Source organism: Echeneis naucrates, chromosome 13 (genome assembly GCF_900963305.1).
Source record: "Echeneis naucrates chromosome 13, fEcheNa1.1, whole genome shotgun sequence".
NCBI lineage: Eukaryota > Metazoa > Chordata > Actinopteri > Carangiformes > Echeneidae > Echeneis > Echeneis naucrates.
Genome location: NC_042523.1, coordinates 6,644,514 through 6,663,010, shown reverse-complemented (window position 1 = coordinate 6,663,010; position 18,497 = coordinate 6,644,514). Strand labels below are relative to the sequence as shown.

The window sequence follows — 18,497 nt, the reverse complement described above, 5'->3', positions numbered from 1 at the left end:
CTGGTCTCCCCGTCTCAATCTTTTTTTTTTTTTTTGTTTGTTTGTTTGGTTTTTTTTTTGGGTATGTTCTTCTCACAGTAACCTGTTTGCTGTCATCAGCACAAACTATCAAGCATTGCCTTTGTTCTTCCTTCAGTCTCTCCAGATTCCCACTCCCAACACGGCCGTCCGCCATTTGTTCACCGAGATGACAGAACGAGCAAAACATATGAGCGTCTGCAGAAGAAACTGAAGGAGCGTCAGGGAGGAGGAGGGCAGGTGAAGGACAGCCCTCCCCTTTCGCCACAGAAGACTTGCTGTAGCCCCCCAACGGCAGACATTCACAATGGCGTCGGAGGGAAAGGGCCAGAGGCGGAGCTCAGTCAAGCGGTGGCCAGTCCCGACAAGCAGGCAGCCAGCGGAAAAAATGGAGAGTCAGGAGGTAAGGAGATTAAAGGGTAGAAGTTTGCTGAAATTTACAGTTGGGCTAATACACAGAATTTTCCGGATGTGAGTGTTGCATGTGTTTAGGTCCAGGGAATTGTACCTCAGTAGTTGCAGCAGCTGGTGGCAGTGAGGGATCAGAAACCCAGCCAACATTACTCTTGATTACATGAACTCTGACTGTGAATTAATCATGGAATTTTAGCATTGCTTCTTGGCTACAACAGTTAAACAAACATTATCACTTTTGAACGTGGAGGAAAAAATATCTCACCTCATGACCTGATGAAGATTGCAGAAATCTAAGAAGATTGAAGTATAAGTCATCTACTTCAGATGTTTTTGCTTTTGTGTCAAATTTGTTCAAAAAGGAGGATAAAGTTGTTGCAGTCTATATAGACAAGCATACAAAACCTACAACGAGACTGCACCGTTCTCATGTTTCAATCTTTTATTTTGAAATGGACTCAACAGTCAGTAAAATATTAAGTTTATTGGAAATTTCAAATGTTAGCAGTTGCTAATGAAGCATTAGATAGTTGAACTGTCTTTATGCTGTGCTTTTATGTTCTCAGTAACACCTTGAGGGAGTTTCTTTACAAACAGTCCTTGAACTTATTTATTTTGGGGTTTTTTTATTATTAGTTTTAGATTCATTTGCTAACCATGCCAACATTTCACATAAAGTAATGATATGTTAAAATTATGAAGACATTGTAGTAAAAAAGGCAAAAACCACAAAAGCTGTTTTTCATTTTTTCACTTTTTTCCCCACAATGTTCAGAGACACTCATTTCTGGTGCTCAGCTGTGATGATCTGTACTAGTTGGTAGAGATTAAGCCACTAGTTTCATTGCACTGTAAACTGAAAAATGGCCACCACCAGATAACATACTCAATCAATAGTGCAAAGTTATGCCTGCTCAGCCTTTATCTTTGCAGCAAGTATATTGACATCATGATCAGAAATGCTACAGGTACAAGTGATACATAACAGAAACAAATGCAGACAGAGAATAAATCAGTATTACTTTCAACTGCCATGGGATTTGTCATGGCAGTGTTTTCTGCACAAATTCATCTAAACTTCTCTCCTCAGAGCTGGACGCGGAAGCTCAGGCTCTACAAGCACTACTGAGCACCATCACTAAACCAGCGGTTAGTATTCAATCTCTTTTCTTCTTCTTTTTTTCTTTATACAATTTGCATGACTTTATGTGCTCTATTAGTGCTGTGTTCATGAGAACTCGTAATGATGCAAATGTGTTGCGTCATTAAACATTCTATTAACATCCATGATGAATTCTTGCTGACATCTTGCTAATGGAGTCAGGCCTGCTGACTAGCATCCATGTGGGAATTTCATCTCCCAGATGTGCAACTAAACAACTTTGTTAGCAGTTACTAAAAGGCTTGAGTTTTACTAAGAAAGCGGTACTGATTTTGAAATATACTGTAATAAATATACAGCATTTTCATTACAGTGCTGTGCTTAGCAGCACTTGGACAACCAGTTATTCTTTCCCCATAAAATACATCATTACATATCAGATTTAAGCTTAAAATCAGAGCTTTTGACTTTGTGAACGGTTTTCCATTCTTTGAAATGGAAAACCTGGTTAAATGGTGCAAGTGCACCAGCCACATTGTAGGTAAATGGGGAGAAGTGCTGTTTTACCAGCAGCAGGGTGGGACTCAAAAGAAAAGGAAATAGGATTGCCTTGACCTCATATAAAATGAGATTTTGTCAGACACACACTGTTGCTAAGGTCTGAACTCCTTGTAAAATTGGCAAAACAAGTCAGTTGGTAACATGATGGTTCCAGTTATGGGAGGATGTCTAATATAAGAAAGGTTCGGCTCAGGGTTTTGTTCCATCTTTGCTGTCACATGGACTTGTTAAAAGTTTGAGTGTGGGAAGTTAATTAGGAAGGTCCACCTCACTGGGGCCACAGCTTTTCCCCTCTCCCCTGGGCAGAGGTCAGATTTGGAGCAAACTTGACCTGACTAAGTTCCTACACATATGAATCCCACTGGCTGTGTAGCTCAAGCTATTTTTAAACCTTTGCACAATGGGAAGAAAAATCCTCAGGTTCCACAGCACATTTCTACCAAGGGCAGAAAAACCTTTCCCAAAGTTGCATCAAGTTGAATGTCCCTCTTTGGACTTGGTTTTAAAGCAGTAGGATTTAGAAAAAATTGACTGTGTAATGAGCTATGGCAGCTTGAGTAGTAGGAATAAAAGCTTTCTCTCCATGTTGTGTTTTGATGGTGTGATGTAGACTTGATATTGACCCATGAAACTTCCATGATAGGTGTCGGACATCCAGGCCAGAGGAGTGGTCGTGAGCTGGAGTGCACCCACCAGCCCGGAAAGTGACAGCAGCAGTGCGGAGGAGGAGTGCAACCCTCCAGATCCCATCAACTATGAGGTGTCAGTCTCATTTAGCGGCAAAGATGGGAAGTACAAGAGCATGTACTGGTGAGTATAAGCAGCAGGGTGGCATGAATCTCATCACCAACTTTCATTAGACATTTCTGCATCAACATTTATTTGAATCAACATTCAAGGATGTTTTCTTTCCTTTGACGCAGCGGAGAAGAATTAAGTGCTACTTTAGAAGATCTACGACCAGCAACAGACTATCACGTCAGGTTGGCAGAACCATCCAGCTGCTTTTGTTTTAACCGTAGCGCTAATGCAAAGTGAAAAGATTTTTTTGTCATCAATTTGTTTTCCTCTTTACAGGGTCCAGGCCATGTGTAACTGTTTACGGGGAAGCCCCTCAGAGGCCGTGAGCTTCACCACTTTAAGCTGTGAGCCAGATTCTCCCAATCCTCCCAGGAAGGCCAGTGGGACCAAGAACACACTCGTACTCCAGTGGAAGGTAAATGATACAAGGATAATGATATATTTAGGGCAGAGTTGAGGGGAAATTGGCGAGAGTATCTATTTGACAATAAATTAAATTAAGTAAAGTTAATTACAGTAAATTAACAGTAAATTAACCAAATATTTAAATCATGGGCTTGTGTGTGCAGAAATAATTACCAGGTGTTGTAATTAATTTACTGGGCATTTAAGTGGTAACTATAGCTTATTTAATACAGATTTTTTGTGAGATGGTTGCCACAAAAAGAAAGGACAAATTGTTTAGAGGTCACCCAGTTTAAATAAAGACAGAGGGTGATTAAGAGGTAACCCTCCTCCCTCGACCTCAACAACCGCTGGAGAGATAGCCTCCAGTGTGGAACTTTATCTCCCGTGGCTTCATTAAAGTTGCTCAATTGCAAGCAGTTAGACATAGCAGCTGCACAGGTCACCTCCCAAGTATCGGTGCAAATGTGCGATACATGCTCAGCAAACACTGAATCAATGGCGCCTTCAACAAGTTTGCACCTCTAGATGCATCTTCATAGTTGGTCAAAGTTACAGCAATTGTCCCTCACTCATGAAGTAAAAATAAAGAAAAGAGTGGTGCATTTATTTAATTATTTTTTTTTTATCTATTTATCATACCACTCAAACACTGTGATTTATTTCCAGGCGCCATGTGACAATGGTTCCAAAATCCAAAACTACATTCTTCAATGGGATGAGGTAATTTTTCTTACATGTCATACGCTCATGTTTTATGTGCAGCTGATTTCCGATTTCTAGTGATTTTGTTCCCAAAATGCCTTGTTCTCTGAAGGGGAAAGGAACTGGAGTTTATGAACAGTGCTACTATGGATCTCAGAAGCAGTACAGAGTGACCAAGCTTTCACCAGCTTCAAAATACTCCTTCCGCCTTGCCGCCAAAAATGACATGGGCATAAGGTAGGCCCCTCAACATGCTTAATTATTTGCTGGATGGCGCCCTCCCCGTTGTCCGTTTTTCTTTTTATGTCACTGTTTCTTCCATACTCTGTTTCCATCCATGTACACACGTGTTTGTCTCTCACTCTGTCTCTCCTGTCTCTTTCTCCCATTCTCTCCCATCCTCTGTCTCTTTCTCTCTCTCTCTCTCTCTCTCTCTCTCTCTCTCTCTCTCTATTTCTCTCTGTCCTCCCCAGCGAGTTCAGTGAAGTGGTGGACCTGTTCACCTCATGCAGTGTGCCATTGCCACCCTTCCCTCCAGAGTTGGAGATGGCGGGGGTGAACTGGCTGTGTCTGAAGTGGCAGCGACCCACTAGTTCTCCAAAGGAGGATGACATCTACTATATTCTGGAGATGGAGGAGGAAGGCTCGGTATGTCTCTAATTGTGACTTGAATGTATAAATGTATCAGCAGTATCGCCAATCAATTCTGCATGTTGTTTCCCTTCTATGTACATTCCTTGCTGCAGTTCAAGGGCCATTAGTTGTTCAAAGCCAGGACTGCCAAGTTAATCCTTTGTACTTAATTAATCTTCAGACAGCATTAAATATATTGAGCATTAAAGAAGCACACTTACAGTTTTCACCGATATAATCAATGAATAATATGCTTCAATTACCCAATTAATAGGCATTCTATTCACTCAAAATGAAAAATTTATCAAATTTACATTTTTTATTGTAATGCTTCAATAGTTTGTGGCTTACGTTTTTAGCTACTGTCATGTGTACCTGCACCACTACCTCAAGCATCTAGCAGCAGACTCAATGTTTTTTAGGCCGGCCAGAAAAAGACACAAAAGAGTCCCCCTGTAGCCGTTTGTCTCCTGCAGACCGCTTTGTTTTCTGTGCGACAATGGCTGTCTTGTAAGTCATTGCTCACCTGGTTGTTTTGTGTCTCCCTTTGTCATTTCTCTTCATCCCAGGGATATGGCTTCCAGCCGAGCTACGACGGGGACGAGCTCTCCTGTACCATCAGGAACCTCCACAGGAGTACCAAATACAAGTTTAGAGTAAGGAAACCTTGTGATGTCTCTAGTCCACACAGGTTTAATTTAGGATGCAGTGGAGTGTGCATGTATTGGGGGGGGGGGGGGGGGGGGGGGCAGGGAGGCTGCAGAGGCCCACAGTGGCCCTATGACTCATCTGTTTGCAGGATTCTGCCAGCAGGGCGGTGGACAACTGACAGCATAAACAGGAGGGACTGTCTCCCCCCTGTATCTTGTTTCCAGCCTCTTCTCCTCAGACTTGACTGTTGGCTATTTTCTAAATGACTGTGATTAATGACAGCTGACCTGTTATACACACGTCACTGAGAGACGTGGGATGCACTTGATAATAAACAGCCCATAAGTGGCACTCCAATGGGAGAAACTGACAGAGATTATAATGATAAATTATCTATATTAAATGTAAGGCTTCCATTGAAATCTCCATATAAACCTTTAAGTGCAGGGTCAATTTAAAACAGCCCCTATCTGTTGGAGACAGTTTTATCAGTGTATTTGTAAGCTGTGTTTTAGTTTTTTGGTTTTTTTTGTTTTTTTTTTTCCCCTGGCAGCAATCGCATTTTCATCTATGCTGTCATTAGCAATGTTCAAAAACACATCAGCTGCTTTTGACAGGTTTTCTACTGAAACCAGCCATTAGGAATTGCTTCAAGCAGATCTAAAAATCTTAAATCTGGCTTTGTAAGATGGACATAGCCTCAGTGTTCTCCTGCCTCAGCCTCATGTGTCAGGAATTGACTTGAGTATGAAGAGCTGTGAATCAGTTAAGGATATTAGAAGCTTGGAAATTCCAGAGCTACTCTTAGAAATGTGACTCTGCTGGGGTTAGTGGCTCAGCTCCCACTCAGGCCTTTCATGCTAAATGCATATGCATATGAAGATAAAAGCATCTTGAGGTTAGCTATAACTGCAGAGACACTGACATTGTCATAGCCAATTTGTTTATACCAGAACTTGTAATACCATTATTATGTACTACAGTCAGCCAAAATAACATCAAACATGATTGCCTGTTGGTAATAATGTAGATTATTTATTGCGATCAGCAATTCCCCTGGAAAAAGCAAAACAAACAATAGCTTGATGAAATTATTGCCTGCTTGTAGCTTCTGTGCCCAACTTCTCTGTTGTATTGTATTTAAAAAATTTTAATGAGCCACAATGCTGCCCTGCGTGGCATGCTTCATTGTTATCATGAACACTACCACTGCGTATCTACATCCACCCAACTTATTTCCATAAATACACACACTAGTGTGTGTTAATATAAAGGGAAATAGTCCACAAAAAAATACACTTTACTCTGGAGTAGCAGTGGAAAATAGTGTCAACAGTTTTATGACATTTTGTAGCTTTCTAAAAAAAATTTAGAGCATGAATTTTTAATCCCCTTTTTAACATAAAATTTCTTCAGCAGCTAACAGCATGTCATTGCTAATCTCAGCGAAGGAAAGTTAGAGTATTGATTGGCAGTCTAATTCATTATAGGGTTTGGGTCTTTATGAGATATGTGGATAATAATGCAGATTTAGAATAAAATGTCATTTACACTAAGAGCAGATTAGATCTATTTCATTTCCCAAGATATGGATAACTATTGCTTTTCCTAACTTGGTCATCGTCACCTTACCTAAAAAAATGTGCTTTACTCTGAAATGAGGGTTTAGTTGATTCTGGCATTCAAAGGGACCCTCTCATTAAGATTGAACTGGTCTTTCTGTGGAAAAATGTTGAGAAATGCATAGACCGCAAACAGTATTAGTAAGCTTTACTCAGAGAAAGAAAATTCCATTCAATTCTTAAACATGATACTGACTGAAGGGTATTGTGTTACCCAAACAAACCACCATATGCCCAAATGAAATGTTCATTAGTCACTGTGCGTACTCTCCCCCCTACCCTCATTTCCAATTACCCAGCTGTGCAGTGTGAGGGGAGGCTTGTCATGCAGGTTTGTCTTGATACAGTGTGGATCATCAGCAGCAACAGAGAGATTGTCATAACTGCTGATGTGCCACACTGAAATGCAAATGCTGCCAAAGCTTATTGCCTCATTTTTGTTGATTGCAGTGCCTGTGGTGCCTAAACAGTTTCTATGGAAATGTATCTGCCGCTTTCAGGAGATTAATCTTTTGGATAATGTGGTGTTTGTCTGAGGCCATTTTGGTTGTTGCGCTCACCATCTCTTTCAGATCCTTTCACCACCCCTCTCTGATTCAAGTCAGTGCTTGTTATCAGTGAACATAATGACGTTTATACACTTGCCGTTACAGACTGACAAAGAATAATATAACCTCTCATCTTTGGCATTCATGCACTTTTCTGCAGGTGGCGGCATACAACTCAGAGGGGAAGAGCAACCCCAGCCAGGTGGTGGAGTTCATCACTAACCCAGACCGACCCAGCTTTCCCTGCAAACCTTTCATCAAAGGAAGAGTCCTGCCCAACAGCTTCAAGATGACCTGGGGTGAGCATTTACCATCAGGCACCCCTTTCTCTGCTAAAAAAGACACGTCCTGTTGTTGATGAGCTGGCAAAGAGGGTTTACAATGGCACATTTTCCATCCAGCTCTGCCTGAGCATGAATTAATCCACAGATGACGCTCTCAGTAGTTGGTAGAATAGACGACTGACAGTTCTCTTGTCACTGGCACTACATGTACATTTCCTTCTAATTGTATAAAATTAAAGATTTTTGGGCGTACCATCACAAAATCACCCCCACTCTCCCATATTCCATTGTTTGGTAGTTTGCTTGAGTGCACTTTTTGTGAAGTCGTGAAGTCTCCAGTGGATTTCCAGTCATAACAGAGAGAGCTGAGCTTATTGCCACAGCTGAGCTACCAAGGTGAAGATCTCGGTTAATGCAGGTTTACAATGATTTTTCTTTGTTTGTTTTGAAATATAGAGCCCCCAAAAGACAACGGTGGAGCAGAGGTCACTAAATATGTTGTGGAGCTGTCTGAGGGCTTAAGTGGTAAGTCTCAAATGGCTGTGGTGGAAATTGTTGAACTGTTGTAGTTCAGCCTAGCATTATGTGTTAGGATGTTGAAAACATTAGTAATATTTTTTTTTTTTTTTTTTACTGGAATAATGAATTTGCTTATTTATTCATTTTTTTCCCAAATATGTTTTTGTTTCCCCTGCTCTTTTGTTCAGGGTTGTCGTGGGAACTTGTGTACTCGGGGCCAGCTATGGAGCATGTGTGTGAAGGCTTGAAGCCTGGCTGCTCCTACCAGACGCGAGTTTACTGCATGAGCGAGGGAGGGCAGAGCCCGGTGAGTCATTCACTGTCAGCACACGTGCACAAACACAGCTGAGCACATGGCATTGTGTTCCAAGCTGTTTGCTTATCAATTCCCATTTTATTTAGGTAGAAAGCTGTCACAAAATATTTTTTACTTATTAATACACAGACAAAAGTGCCAAGATTACTTTTCAATGAGATTTGATTTAAATACATTTGCTGTATCCAACTTATAGCTGCAAAATGAATCTCAGATTTAAACAGTCTCCCCATAGGAATCCCTGCAGTCCACTCAATAAAGTAGCTTTATAAACCTGATTATGATGTGCTGTATTTCCTATTACAGATGCATTTCTTGCCTGTTACATGTACAATAATTGTAAATCTAGGCAGCCATGAATATTGCCACATCCTGTGCTTGAGCTGATAAATTTTACGTGACTGAATGAATTTTAGATACCCATTCTATTTATGGTTAGTTTTAATAGGAAATTGTCATTCAGCCAGTCTCCTATGTTGGGAGATTAGTCTATGCCTCCTGGTGTGCAAGAACAAGGCAAAGCCTGCTAATCGATTAACCCTCCCTGCCTGTGTCAGAGGTGTTTCTTAATTAGCTCAGTTCACAGCCGCTCTTCATTAATTTTTTCATCATCTATTCTAACATGCATTTATTCATGATGGGGCTTGTAAAGACACATGAGTCACAGTGGTGAGCCCCTGGCTTTTGGTGCAGCACAATGTGACATAACAGTCACATGTTCGCCTTTTGTCACAGAAGTTGAGTTGGAAAAAGATCTATTTTTCACTCACCAGACAATTTGTCTAACTTTATCCACAGTTTTGAAGGGAGCACACAATATTTCTCTGCCACTTGTTGGGGCTCATCGCATTAGTCTCCCCTTTACTCTGTTGCAGCCTGAATCAGTCTGATATGTTGCTGAAAATGACAATATGCACCCAGAGTGCACAGGCTGTGCGAGAGAGAAAGGGAGGCAAGGTGTGATATTGTCAACTGGGTACTTTCTTTGCATCTTTAATTGTTGTTTTCCCTTTCAAAGCTTTCGGAGACCCTGCAGGTCCAGACTCCTGCAGTGCCCCCTGGGCCCTGCCAGCCCCCTCGGCTGGTGGGCAAGCCCAAAGCCAGGGAGTTGCAACTGCGCTGGGGTGAGTCATTCTTCTCCAACTCAGATCTGTGTGGGATGCATTCAAGCTTCTGTCGATGTGTTTATTTGTCTAGCAAAGTGCCTCAAAGCAGTGAGCTTTGATCATGAAGTTTGTCTTGTTTGTATATTTATGTGTAAATATTCTGATTTCATTTATTTCATGAACTGTATTGATTTTGTAAACACTGGTTGTACGCATTTTCCAGGTCCCCCTCAGGTAGACGGAGGCAGTCCGGTGTCCTGTTATAGTGTAGAAGTGAGTGGGCCTCAGTCTGAGGAGAGCAAGGAGGTTTACCAGGGCCCAGAGCTGGACTGCTCTGTAGGAGGATTGCTGCCTGGCAAAACCTACAGCTTCCGGCTCAAGGCAGCGAACAAGGCTGGGGTGAGAGAGACTAAACTAATCAACCAATACCAGGAGAAGTGATTTTTTTTTTTTTTTTTTTCTTCCCCCCCTCTAATGCAAGCTTTCACGTCTCTCCTCCTAAATTAGCTCTGAGAAGTCTAATATTATATATTTCAGTAGTATTGAATTCTTTCTTTTGTTTGGATAGTTTGGGCCTCTATCAGAGCGCTGTGACATTACGACTGGCCCCGGAGCTCCTGAGCAGTGCAAGACTCCTTCCACCACGTGTAAATCCCCCAGCTGCGTTGTTGTCACCTGGGAGGTAAGTCTCTGTTTCCGTTTACATCATTGATTTAAATGTCACAAACATCATTTCAGAATTTACATTCACTGAAATGAACATGGAAGACAACCGCAATCTTCCTTGTGTTTAAGTGTTGATAGGCCGTTGAGCTGTTGTTGGGGTTTGTCTTCCAGACTCCTCCTTGCAATGGAGCCCCAGTGACAGAGTTTCGACTAGAGTGGGGAGCCGCTGAGGGCAGCATGCAGGTGTGTTACAGCGGACCGGGACTCAGCCATGAAATGAAAGGGCTGCTGCCTTCAACCAACTACTTCTGCCGGGTGCAGGTGAACATTAACAAAGCTTTAATTCAGTGAAGCCTAGTCTGTTAAGTGTTATTAATTTCATTATAGACTTGTGAAGACTACACTGGGGTCCAATAAGAGGGAGTGGAATTTCACAATAAGATCACCCAAGCAGCAAAACATTTACAGTCTGGCGTTAATCTGATCAAATGAGTGGATTTGTTTCCCTTCAAGATTTGTGGTGAATTTTAAACAGCCACATCAAATGCAAACTCCCCCTTCCTTTTCCTCACCGCTTAAGGAAGAAAGAATTATATAATTTATTCTTTGAGGTTTTTCTGAAACACGTCTCCACTGTTGCTGCCAGTACTTTTTTTAGATCAGCAATATTCAAGCAAGAATCAGTTTTTAAATCTATCCCAGGATCCACCCATGAGAAGCAATGTGTCAATAGTCAGATTTTGACATGTTGGTAATGGTATATTAGAAAATTACTGCAGACCCATTTTTAAACCTTACAATCACAATTTATTTCTATCTGTTTCATTGTGGTTTAATAAAGGAACCTTGACTTTAACATTGTTGTGGATAATTTAGCGGTATCTGATTGGAGATGATATCATCCTGAGTATTGAATACATGTTTCTTAGTAAATATGTCAAATCCCCAATACTGTCTAAAGCAAAGAAATAGTACTAAGGTAAATAATTCCAATAGATTGCAGCTGCATTTGGAGGATGATTGTTGTGAATAGATGAAAATATAACGTCTACAGGTCGTGACATTTCAGAAATTCCTTCTTTGTGGTTTCAGTTGGTTTCAGTTATTTGGAGAATAATTGTGAACTGCGAATTGATTTTTGACACAATGTTCTTCTCACATCAACGCAAAACTGTGACTCAGTTTTAATTTGCTCAGTAAGTGCAGGGTGAACGCTGTTTCATTTTCACAGGTTTGATTTCCTGCGCCTGGCTCTTTCAGATGGAAAACTAATGCTTGCTAAGAGCTGCAATTACCACTGTTTGTATTTGAAATACTTTTGCTTCACTAGTTAGTTCTTCATGATGAATAGACTGATACCATAGTTGTTGCACTGAATGTATTCCTAGACTGTCACCATTCAAACCAGCATTTGTCTGAGAGGAGAGAGAGAGTCTGGCAGTAAAACATTGGCTTTGTCCTTTGGATCGGTTCTGCAAACGCTCAGGCCATCTTTAAAAATTTCAGTCAATAAAACCAGGCCTTCATAATAAAACAGTTAATTAAAATCTAGACCATCCAGTCCAAATTTCTTTCCCCCAAATATGTTATTTTGTTAATTTTTCCCTCTTTTGGGCTTAGCTTGAAAATAAAATGCAAACACTGGCTATGACTACGTATGTTTACATAGCATCTCCACCTTGTGGTCAAATATGGAAATTACATTGGACAGCACAGGTGGGGGCTGGCGTTGACTCACTCAGCTGACTCCTACGTTTTGTGGTTGTGCAGGCTGTGAATGTGGCTGGCGTGGGGCCCTTCAGCGAAGCAGTGTTGTGTCAGACGCCCTGCTCCGTGCCTGCAGCCGTCAGCAACATCTACACACTGAAGGAGTCGGAGCTGCAAAGGTACGAGACGCCAGTGGACGCTGATGAAGATGAGGAGGAGGAGGAGGAGGAGGAGGAGGAGGAGGAAGAGGAGGAAAGCCGTTCTCAGGCACTGCCGCTCTACTCCCCATCGACCTGCCTGGGAATTTGCTGGGAACCCCCCTGCGATCACGGCTCCGAGATCACTTCCTACCTGATTGACCTCGGAGAGCGTCAACCAATCGTCATCGGTCCTGTCACCAAACACATCATCCAGCATCTGCAGCCTGACACCAGCTACAGGTGGGTTCAACTCATAGAGCTCTGAAGTAAATACACATGTAATACACAGCACAGCAGCTTTCAGGTGTCAGCATCTGAACAGCTTTATGCTGTCTCAAATCAATTACACGCTTACACGTTTACTCTGTCTTCGTTCAAAGCAGGACTGAAACCAATTATGATTAGTCACAATTGTAGGTCTTGAGGGGCTGGGCTGGGTGGCTATTGACAACAGACAGCAGCCTTTAGTTTTCTTAAATCTACCATGACTTCTCACTTTCTATTTGTTTCAGGATGATAAATATAAGCAGCAATTCCAAAACTGTATTAAATGGGTTGGATTAACCTCTTCACACAGGCAGACTTGTAAACCTGAGCCTAAGACAACAGAATAAGTGAAATTTTGCAGGACACTTAAATCATGCTCAATTACCTGGAAAAAGGGCCTCTTTCATTGATTTATAATATAAGAAAGTCTTTTATATATAAAGTACGAAAGCTGTCAGTCATATTTCACTGTTTTGGCTTTTCGCATTGGATTTATTAATCAAAGACTAAAGGTTCAGCTAAAGAGATAACATTGAGCTAAGCAAATCCAAGACAGAGCCACATATTGCTAAATGTATCACTAGGAAACTGCTTATAGACTGTACATTAGCAAAGGCTGAACACAAACATCTGTCAATGAGATAAAATATGTTTAACACCACTTGGATACTCGCTGCAGGCTTACTGATGTTGTCATCCCTTTTGTTATCCTCAGGATCCGAATCCAAGCCCTGAACAGCCTGGGAGCGGGCCCCTTTAGTCACACCTTTAAGCTGAAGACGAAGCCCCTACCCCCGCAGCCACCCCGCCTGGAGTGCACTGCCTTCAGCCACCAGACCCTCAGGCTCAAGTGGGGTGACGGTCCAGCAAAAGCTGCCACCTCAGACGCCCTCCAGTATCAGCTGCAAATGGGGGACAAGAGTGGCAGGTCAGGGGCCTATTAGTCAGCCGTGGAGAAGGGAGCTGACAATAAGAGATGCGATGTGTGTTTCATATGATTGTAACAAGGAGGGTGAGATAGAGAAGAAGTATTACACTGTGCAGAGCCACCCCTATAAGGAGACAGGAAGTGATGATGTGCATCATGTCACTGTATATTTCCTGTTAGAGTGACTTGTTTGCTTTTTGACATCTTTACCTTTTTGCTCATCATGTACTTCCTTTGTTGTCTTTCTCTCTCTCTCTCTCTGTTTTCTCTTTTTCATGTTCCTGTCATTGCAGATTTATATCCTTGTATAAAGGGCCATGCCACACACACAAAGTCCAGAGGCTTAATGAGTCTACCTCTTACATGTTCCGCATCCAGGCCTTTAATGAGGCGGGCGAAGGGCCCTTCTCCAATGTTTACACATTCACCACCCCACGTTCTCCTCCAGCCCCTGTGAAAGGTACAGTTGTGCCTCTTTTTCTACATTTCTTTTTTCCTCCATCCCTCTCTCCCCCTCTCATCTTCACTCTCATTTTACTCAATGTGTATAACCTCTTGTTATCCTCACGAACACTCTGCTGACACACAGACAGCCAATGTGGCCGGCTTTTAACCTCAGTTGACCCAGGTTTGACTTGCAATTTTATTATGATCCAGCAGGCAGTGGTTTCACTCACCGCCTGTCATTGTGAGTGCAGTTGTTCAGCACTATGGTGTGGTCTCAACCAGTCCCTGCAGAAGCTCCTTTAATCCTACGTGTTGAAGTCAGTAATGAGGACGTGGGTTTTATTCACAGTGTGGCATCTATTCTGAAACAGACTGCCATGTGCCAGTTTGTCAGTGTTATTCAGCGTTTGTTTGTTTGTCTCCCCACATAGTGAAGTGGACTCAAAACTATAAACAGTTTGAATTCAAAATTGTTTTTAAACCCTATATATCACAAAAGGATTAAAAGCCTCCCTCCTCCAATATTTATTTATTTATTTTTATGTGGTACAACCACGGATGGTTTTTGCTTAAAATTCCACCTACCTAAAGAAGATGACTCATAATTATAACACTGTGCTGAAAGGGAAAAGTTTCATGTAATTGCTATTTTTTTTTTTTTTTGTTTAATAATTCAACGTAGTCACTGTACACATTTTGTTTTTAATTAATAATTTATTTATATATATTTTTTAAGTTTTGAGTTAATTTTGTGTTATATTTTCCCTGATTATGCTAAAGATTTCAAATGTTGTTATTCTGAATAGAGTTCTGTTAGTCAGTGCAGCATGAAAGTGCCAGCCTTTTCAAATGGTGTCGACAGTGACTGTATGTTAATATTGATACAAAAGTTAGAGGCTACTTCATTATAAAATTGCCCCTTTCTTGATCTGACTGTTGAATCCCTTGTTTCAAATCTGATCTCTGCCTTTTCTTCCGCTCTCTCACCACCTTCACCCCTCAGCCCCTAAAGTGGAGCGTCTAGACGACAACTCGTGCGAAGTCGTGTGGGAGGCCTTGCCACCCATGAAGGGGGATCCAATCACCTACACCTTGCAATGCATGTTGGGCAACTCTGAGGTTAAACAGGTATTGGCTGATGCTGTGTGAATGTTTGTGCGCTCACCGTTCCTGTTTTGTGCCCTGCTTGTCACCTGCTGGTGACCCCCCATTCATCACAGTGGCCTTTTGAAGCAGATCAGGATGCAGGCAAATTCAGGGCCGTAATGTGTTCAGTGTGGTGTTGCAGCGTCCTGCATTCGTCACCGCTGCCTTCAAATTACCCATTATGCAAAATTCATTGATTTATAAGGTATCTCAGGTGTCTAGCCCCTTGCCTGTGCATTCATCCCTCTCAGTGGCCTCTAGCCACGTTAACATGGAATAATGACCACTGCGGGTTTATGGTAATCTCACCACATCATACATGGCAATTGAATCAGGGAGTTGAAATATGTGGCAGCCATTTTGCATCAGTCTGTTTCCATCTTTACTGTCAGTCTTTGTGGCCCTGACTCAATGTTATAGGAAAGGGAAATTATTCACTTTCTTTGCAACAACCAGGCCATTGCTGTGTGGTTGGTGCATTACTGACAATATGGTAATTTTATATTTATGCTAATTTGACACCCAGTATGAAGTAAAAGCTGTTTGCACCCACCTCCAGTCATCTTTGACCTCTACTTTTATGATTTAAATGCAAAGTTAGATCTCTCAGTGAAGACGAAAGTGTCTTGGTGGCCACGCTCTGAAAACTTGGATGGATTCCCACTTCATCCAAGGCAGCAAGCAGCACAACCCGAACAAATACTTCAAAAACTAGTTTTGGGGTTCAAAAATAGTCAAAGCTCCCTTGTGTCCAACACTGAGATAAAAGGGGACTCCATCCATTTTGTCAGAAATAGTATCAGGGTGTGAATTATGTCAGCTTTAGAGGCTATGAAAGTTCGATATATAGACTGACCTTATTTAAGCAATGCTGCTCACCAGCTTCTCTAGATCAGGTAGATTCATTTAAGCTACCGGATTCCAATATTTTCTCTGTTCTCTGTGACATCATCAAAAACATGGTGATGAAATATAGAACGGTAGAGAAGGAACAAATAAATAATTTCAGAAAAAAAATTGAACTTACTCAACATAACAAAAACTGTTTTTCAGTCTTTATTGAGGCATATTCTCCTTTTCTGTCCTGTCTGCAGACCTACAAGTGCTCGTCTACATCCTTCCATGTGCAGAACTTGCAGCCCAACAGTGACTACCGTTTCCGGGTGTGTGCTATCAGGCAGTGCCAGGATGCCCCGGAACTGAGCGGCCCCTACAGCCCAACGGTGACCCTTTCCCCTCAGAGGAGTGAGGTGGCAGTAGGCGGCGGTACGGCCGGCTCAGGATCCAGGGCCAGCACCGAGTCCAACCGAGCCAGACGGAGCCTGACAGACGAGCAGTGCGCATTCCTCCTCCTCATGGTTTTCGCCATCATCGCCATCCTCATCGCTTTTGTCATCCAGTACTTCGTCATTAAATGAGCAGTTTGCACCACCCAGCTGCAGGGTTATAGCTTTATTCTTTCCCCCTCTCTCTGTGGTTTTGTATTCTTCATTTTATACTTCTTGTTTCCCGTTGTCAGTAGAGTAATTGCATTACTTGCATTGAGGTGTAACAGGGAAGACGGGCTGGTGAGTGAGAGCTGGGTAGCAGTGATAACATTGAGGACGTAACACCTTATTCAGCACCTGTGATGATACCTTCCTGACTCTCACCCTTGTGACCCCTCCCTAATGCTGTAGTATCTGTTGGTCAGCTCAGATTTCTGCTCTATCAAGATCAGCTTTCTGTACATAAGGAACTCAGAAAGAGAAGAGACAAGGATTAATTTGGGGAGAGGTCTGGGGGAAGATGTGATTCTACTCATGTACCTGTTGATTTCAGTATTTAAATATATATATTATATATACATATATATGTGTGTTTGTCTGTATGTATATGTATATATAAATATATATAAAATGTGTATAGAAATAGTGATAATATATATTTCCATTGAAGTGTCCAGTGGGAAAATGTTTCTGATAGGTGTGTTCCAAAAATAGTATGTAGGTGTGTCATAAGCCTATGTGCTATATGATCCTGGGACCTGGTGGGCCAGTGTTTGCACAGCGAGTTGTGTGTCCAGATGTGTATATTGTATGTAGTTTGTGCCACTGAGGTACACGGCTGGGAGGGGCTTCAGGGCCAGATGAAGGGACTTGGGCCCCTGCTGGATTTTAAGGGGTCTTGTGAAAGAGATGGAAACAGAAACAAATAAACAAAAAAAAAAAAAAAAAACCTAAAAAGTTCTTGCTCACGTTAGAAAACTTTCATTTCGCACTTTCCGACCTTTTTGATGTTCAGAATGTTTAAGGATGCAAAAATGACTGGAGAAATGTTAGTATATTTTTGTACAGTGAAGACACAAGGACCTGTAAGTTTGAGGGAAAAAAAAATTGCTCAGTATGAAGTTAGAAAACAAACAAAAACCAAACTAACAGTGAATTCTAATTATTTTTACTATCATATAGTTATACTGTAGCTTGTTTTTACAATCATGCAGCTGCTTTACTCTGAAATATTGTTGTTCAGCACAAAAAATGTATGCTTAACTGTATGTTTTCGTTTTATTTTGTTTTTGTTTTAATTTTTTTCCCCAGTAATTAATTTTGCACCTTAGTGAAAGAAAACCTTGACTGATTGTGTCTTGGTCTTGTGATGCATTTTATAGAACACACTTTGAGATTGTGCAAGCCCTACTTGTGTTTTGGGTGTTTTAAAAGTTGTAGTACCACATAATGTCACTGAAACAGCTGATCTATTTCAGCAGAAACAAAACAAAAAAAAAAAAAAAAAAAATCTAAAAAAATAAATAAAAATAAAACACTGAAAAAAGTGAGTACCAGTTGTTTCAGAGGCCTTAATTGGAGAGGAAAAAATCTCGGGAGAATTTTCTTAATTTTGCTTATGTTTCGATGTTTTCTTTTTAGTGTTAGATAACACTAAAATGTGTTTTATTTCCTTTTTATTTTTGCTACATTTATTTGATGTTAGTAAATACACGTAATCGTGAGAGAAATGAAAGTAGTTATATGTATCACCTATGATTTGTGATGATTTTTTTTTTTTTTTTTTCTTTTCCCTTCCCTTTTTTGGGTCAGGTCATACATGTGTGAAGTATATTTTTTTATAATATTGAAGTAATATAAGTTAATACTCTCCAGAGAAAATAATAAATCCTAAGTACTCATGAATCATGGAACGCAAATGACAGATACAAAACATCATGTACTTCCTGTGAATCTAAATTTGCCTTTACTCTGTGTGTTAAATATTCGTAACAGATTGCTAATGCTGACTTTTCACTAGTAATCTGGCTGTAGGGTCTAGTGTTGTTTGGTTTTGGGCAGAAAACTGCTGTCGCAACTGTAAAAATGAAATGCAGGTACCTTGCAAAACGTCTTGGATAATTACATGATTTGGTCTTTGGGACATTCTGCAAATGTCTTCTCTTTGTCATTTAAAGAATTCA

The 18,497-nt window shown here is 41.1% G+C and overlaps 1 protein-coding gene across 1 annotated transcript in view; it reads left to right on the top strand.

Moving 5' to 3' along the window:
• fndc3a (fibronectin type III domain containing 3A) overlaps positions 1 to 17,860 on the top strand; it is a 43,912-nt gene extending 26,052 nt beyond the window's left edge. The window contains exons 6-26 of the mRNA XM_029517157.1: positions 137 to 421; positions 1,523 to 1,581; positions 2,739 to 2,905; positions 3,019 to 3,078; positions 3,173 to 3,311; positions 3,971 to 4,024; positions 4,119 to 4,243; positions 4,480 to 4,654; positions 5,209 to 5,295; positions 7,621 to 7,759; positions 8,201 to 8,269; positions 8,452 to 8,570; positions 9,598 to 9,703; positions 9,909 to 10,084; positions 10,254 to 10,367; positions 10,523 to 10,672; positions 12,122 to 12,498; positions 13,241 to 13,453; positions 13,747 to 13,913; positions 14,904 to 15,028; positions 16,141 to 17,860. Coding sequence (XP_029373017.1) covers positions 137 to 421; positions 1,523 to 1,581; positions 2,739 to 2,905; positions 3,019 to 3,078; positions 3,173 to 3,311; positions 3,971 to 4,024; positions 4,119 to 4,243; positions 4,480 to 4,654; positions 5,209 to 5,295; positions 7,621 to 7,759; positions 8,201 to 8,269; positions 8,452 to 8,570; positions 9,598 to 9,703; positions 9,909 to 10,084; positions 10,254 to 10,367; positions 10,523 to 10,672; positions 12,122 to 12,498; positions 13,241 to 13,453; positions 13,747 to 13,913; positions 14,904 to 15,028; positions 16,141 to 16,464 — 3,230 coding nt within the window. The 3' untranslated portion in view covers positions 16,465 to 17,860. The remainder of the gene's footprint in view (positions 1 to 136; positions 422 to 1,522; positions 1,582 to 2,738; positions 2,906 to 3,018; positions 3,079 to 3,172; positions 3,312 to 3,970; positions 4,025 to 4,118; positions 4,244 to 4,479; positions 4,655 to 5,208; positions 5,296 to 7,620; positions 7,760 to 8,200; positions 8,270 to 8,451; positions 8,571 to 9,597; positions 9,704 to 9,908; positions 10,085 to 10,253; positions 10,368 to 10,522; positions 10,673 to 12,121; positions 12,499 to 13,240; positions 13,454 to 13,746; positions 13,914 to 14,903; positions 15,029 to 16,140) is intronic.
• The last annotated feature ends 637 nt before the right edge of the window (positions 17,861 to 18,497 follow it).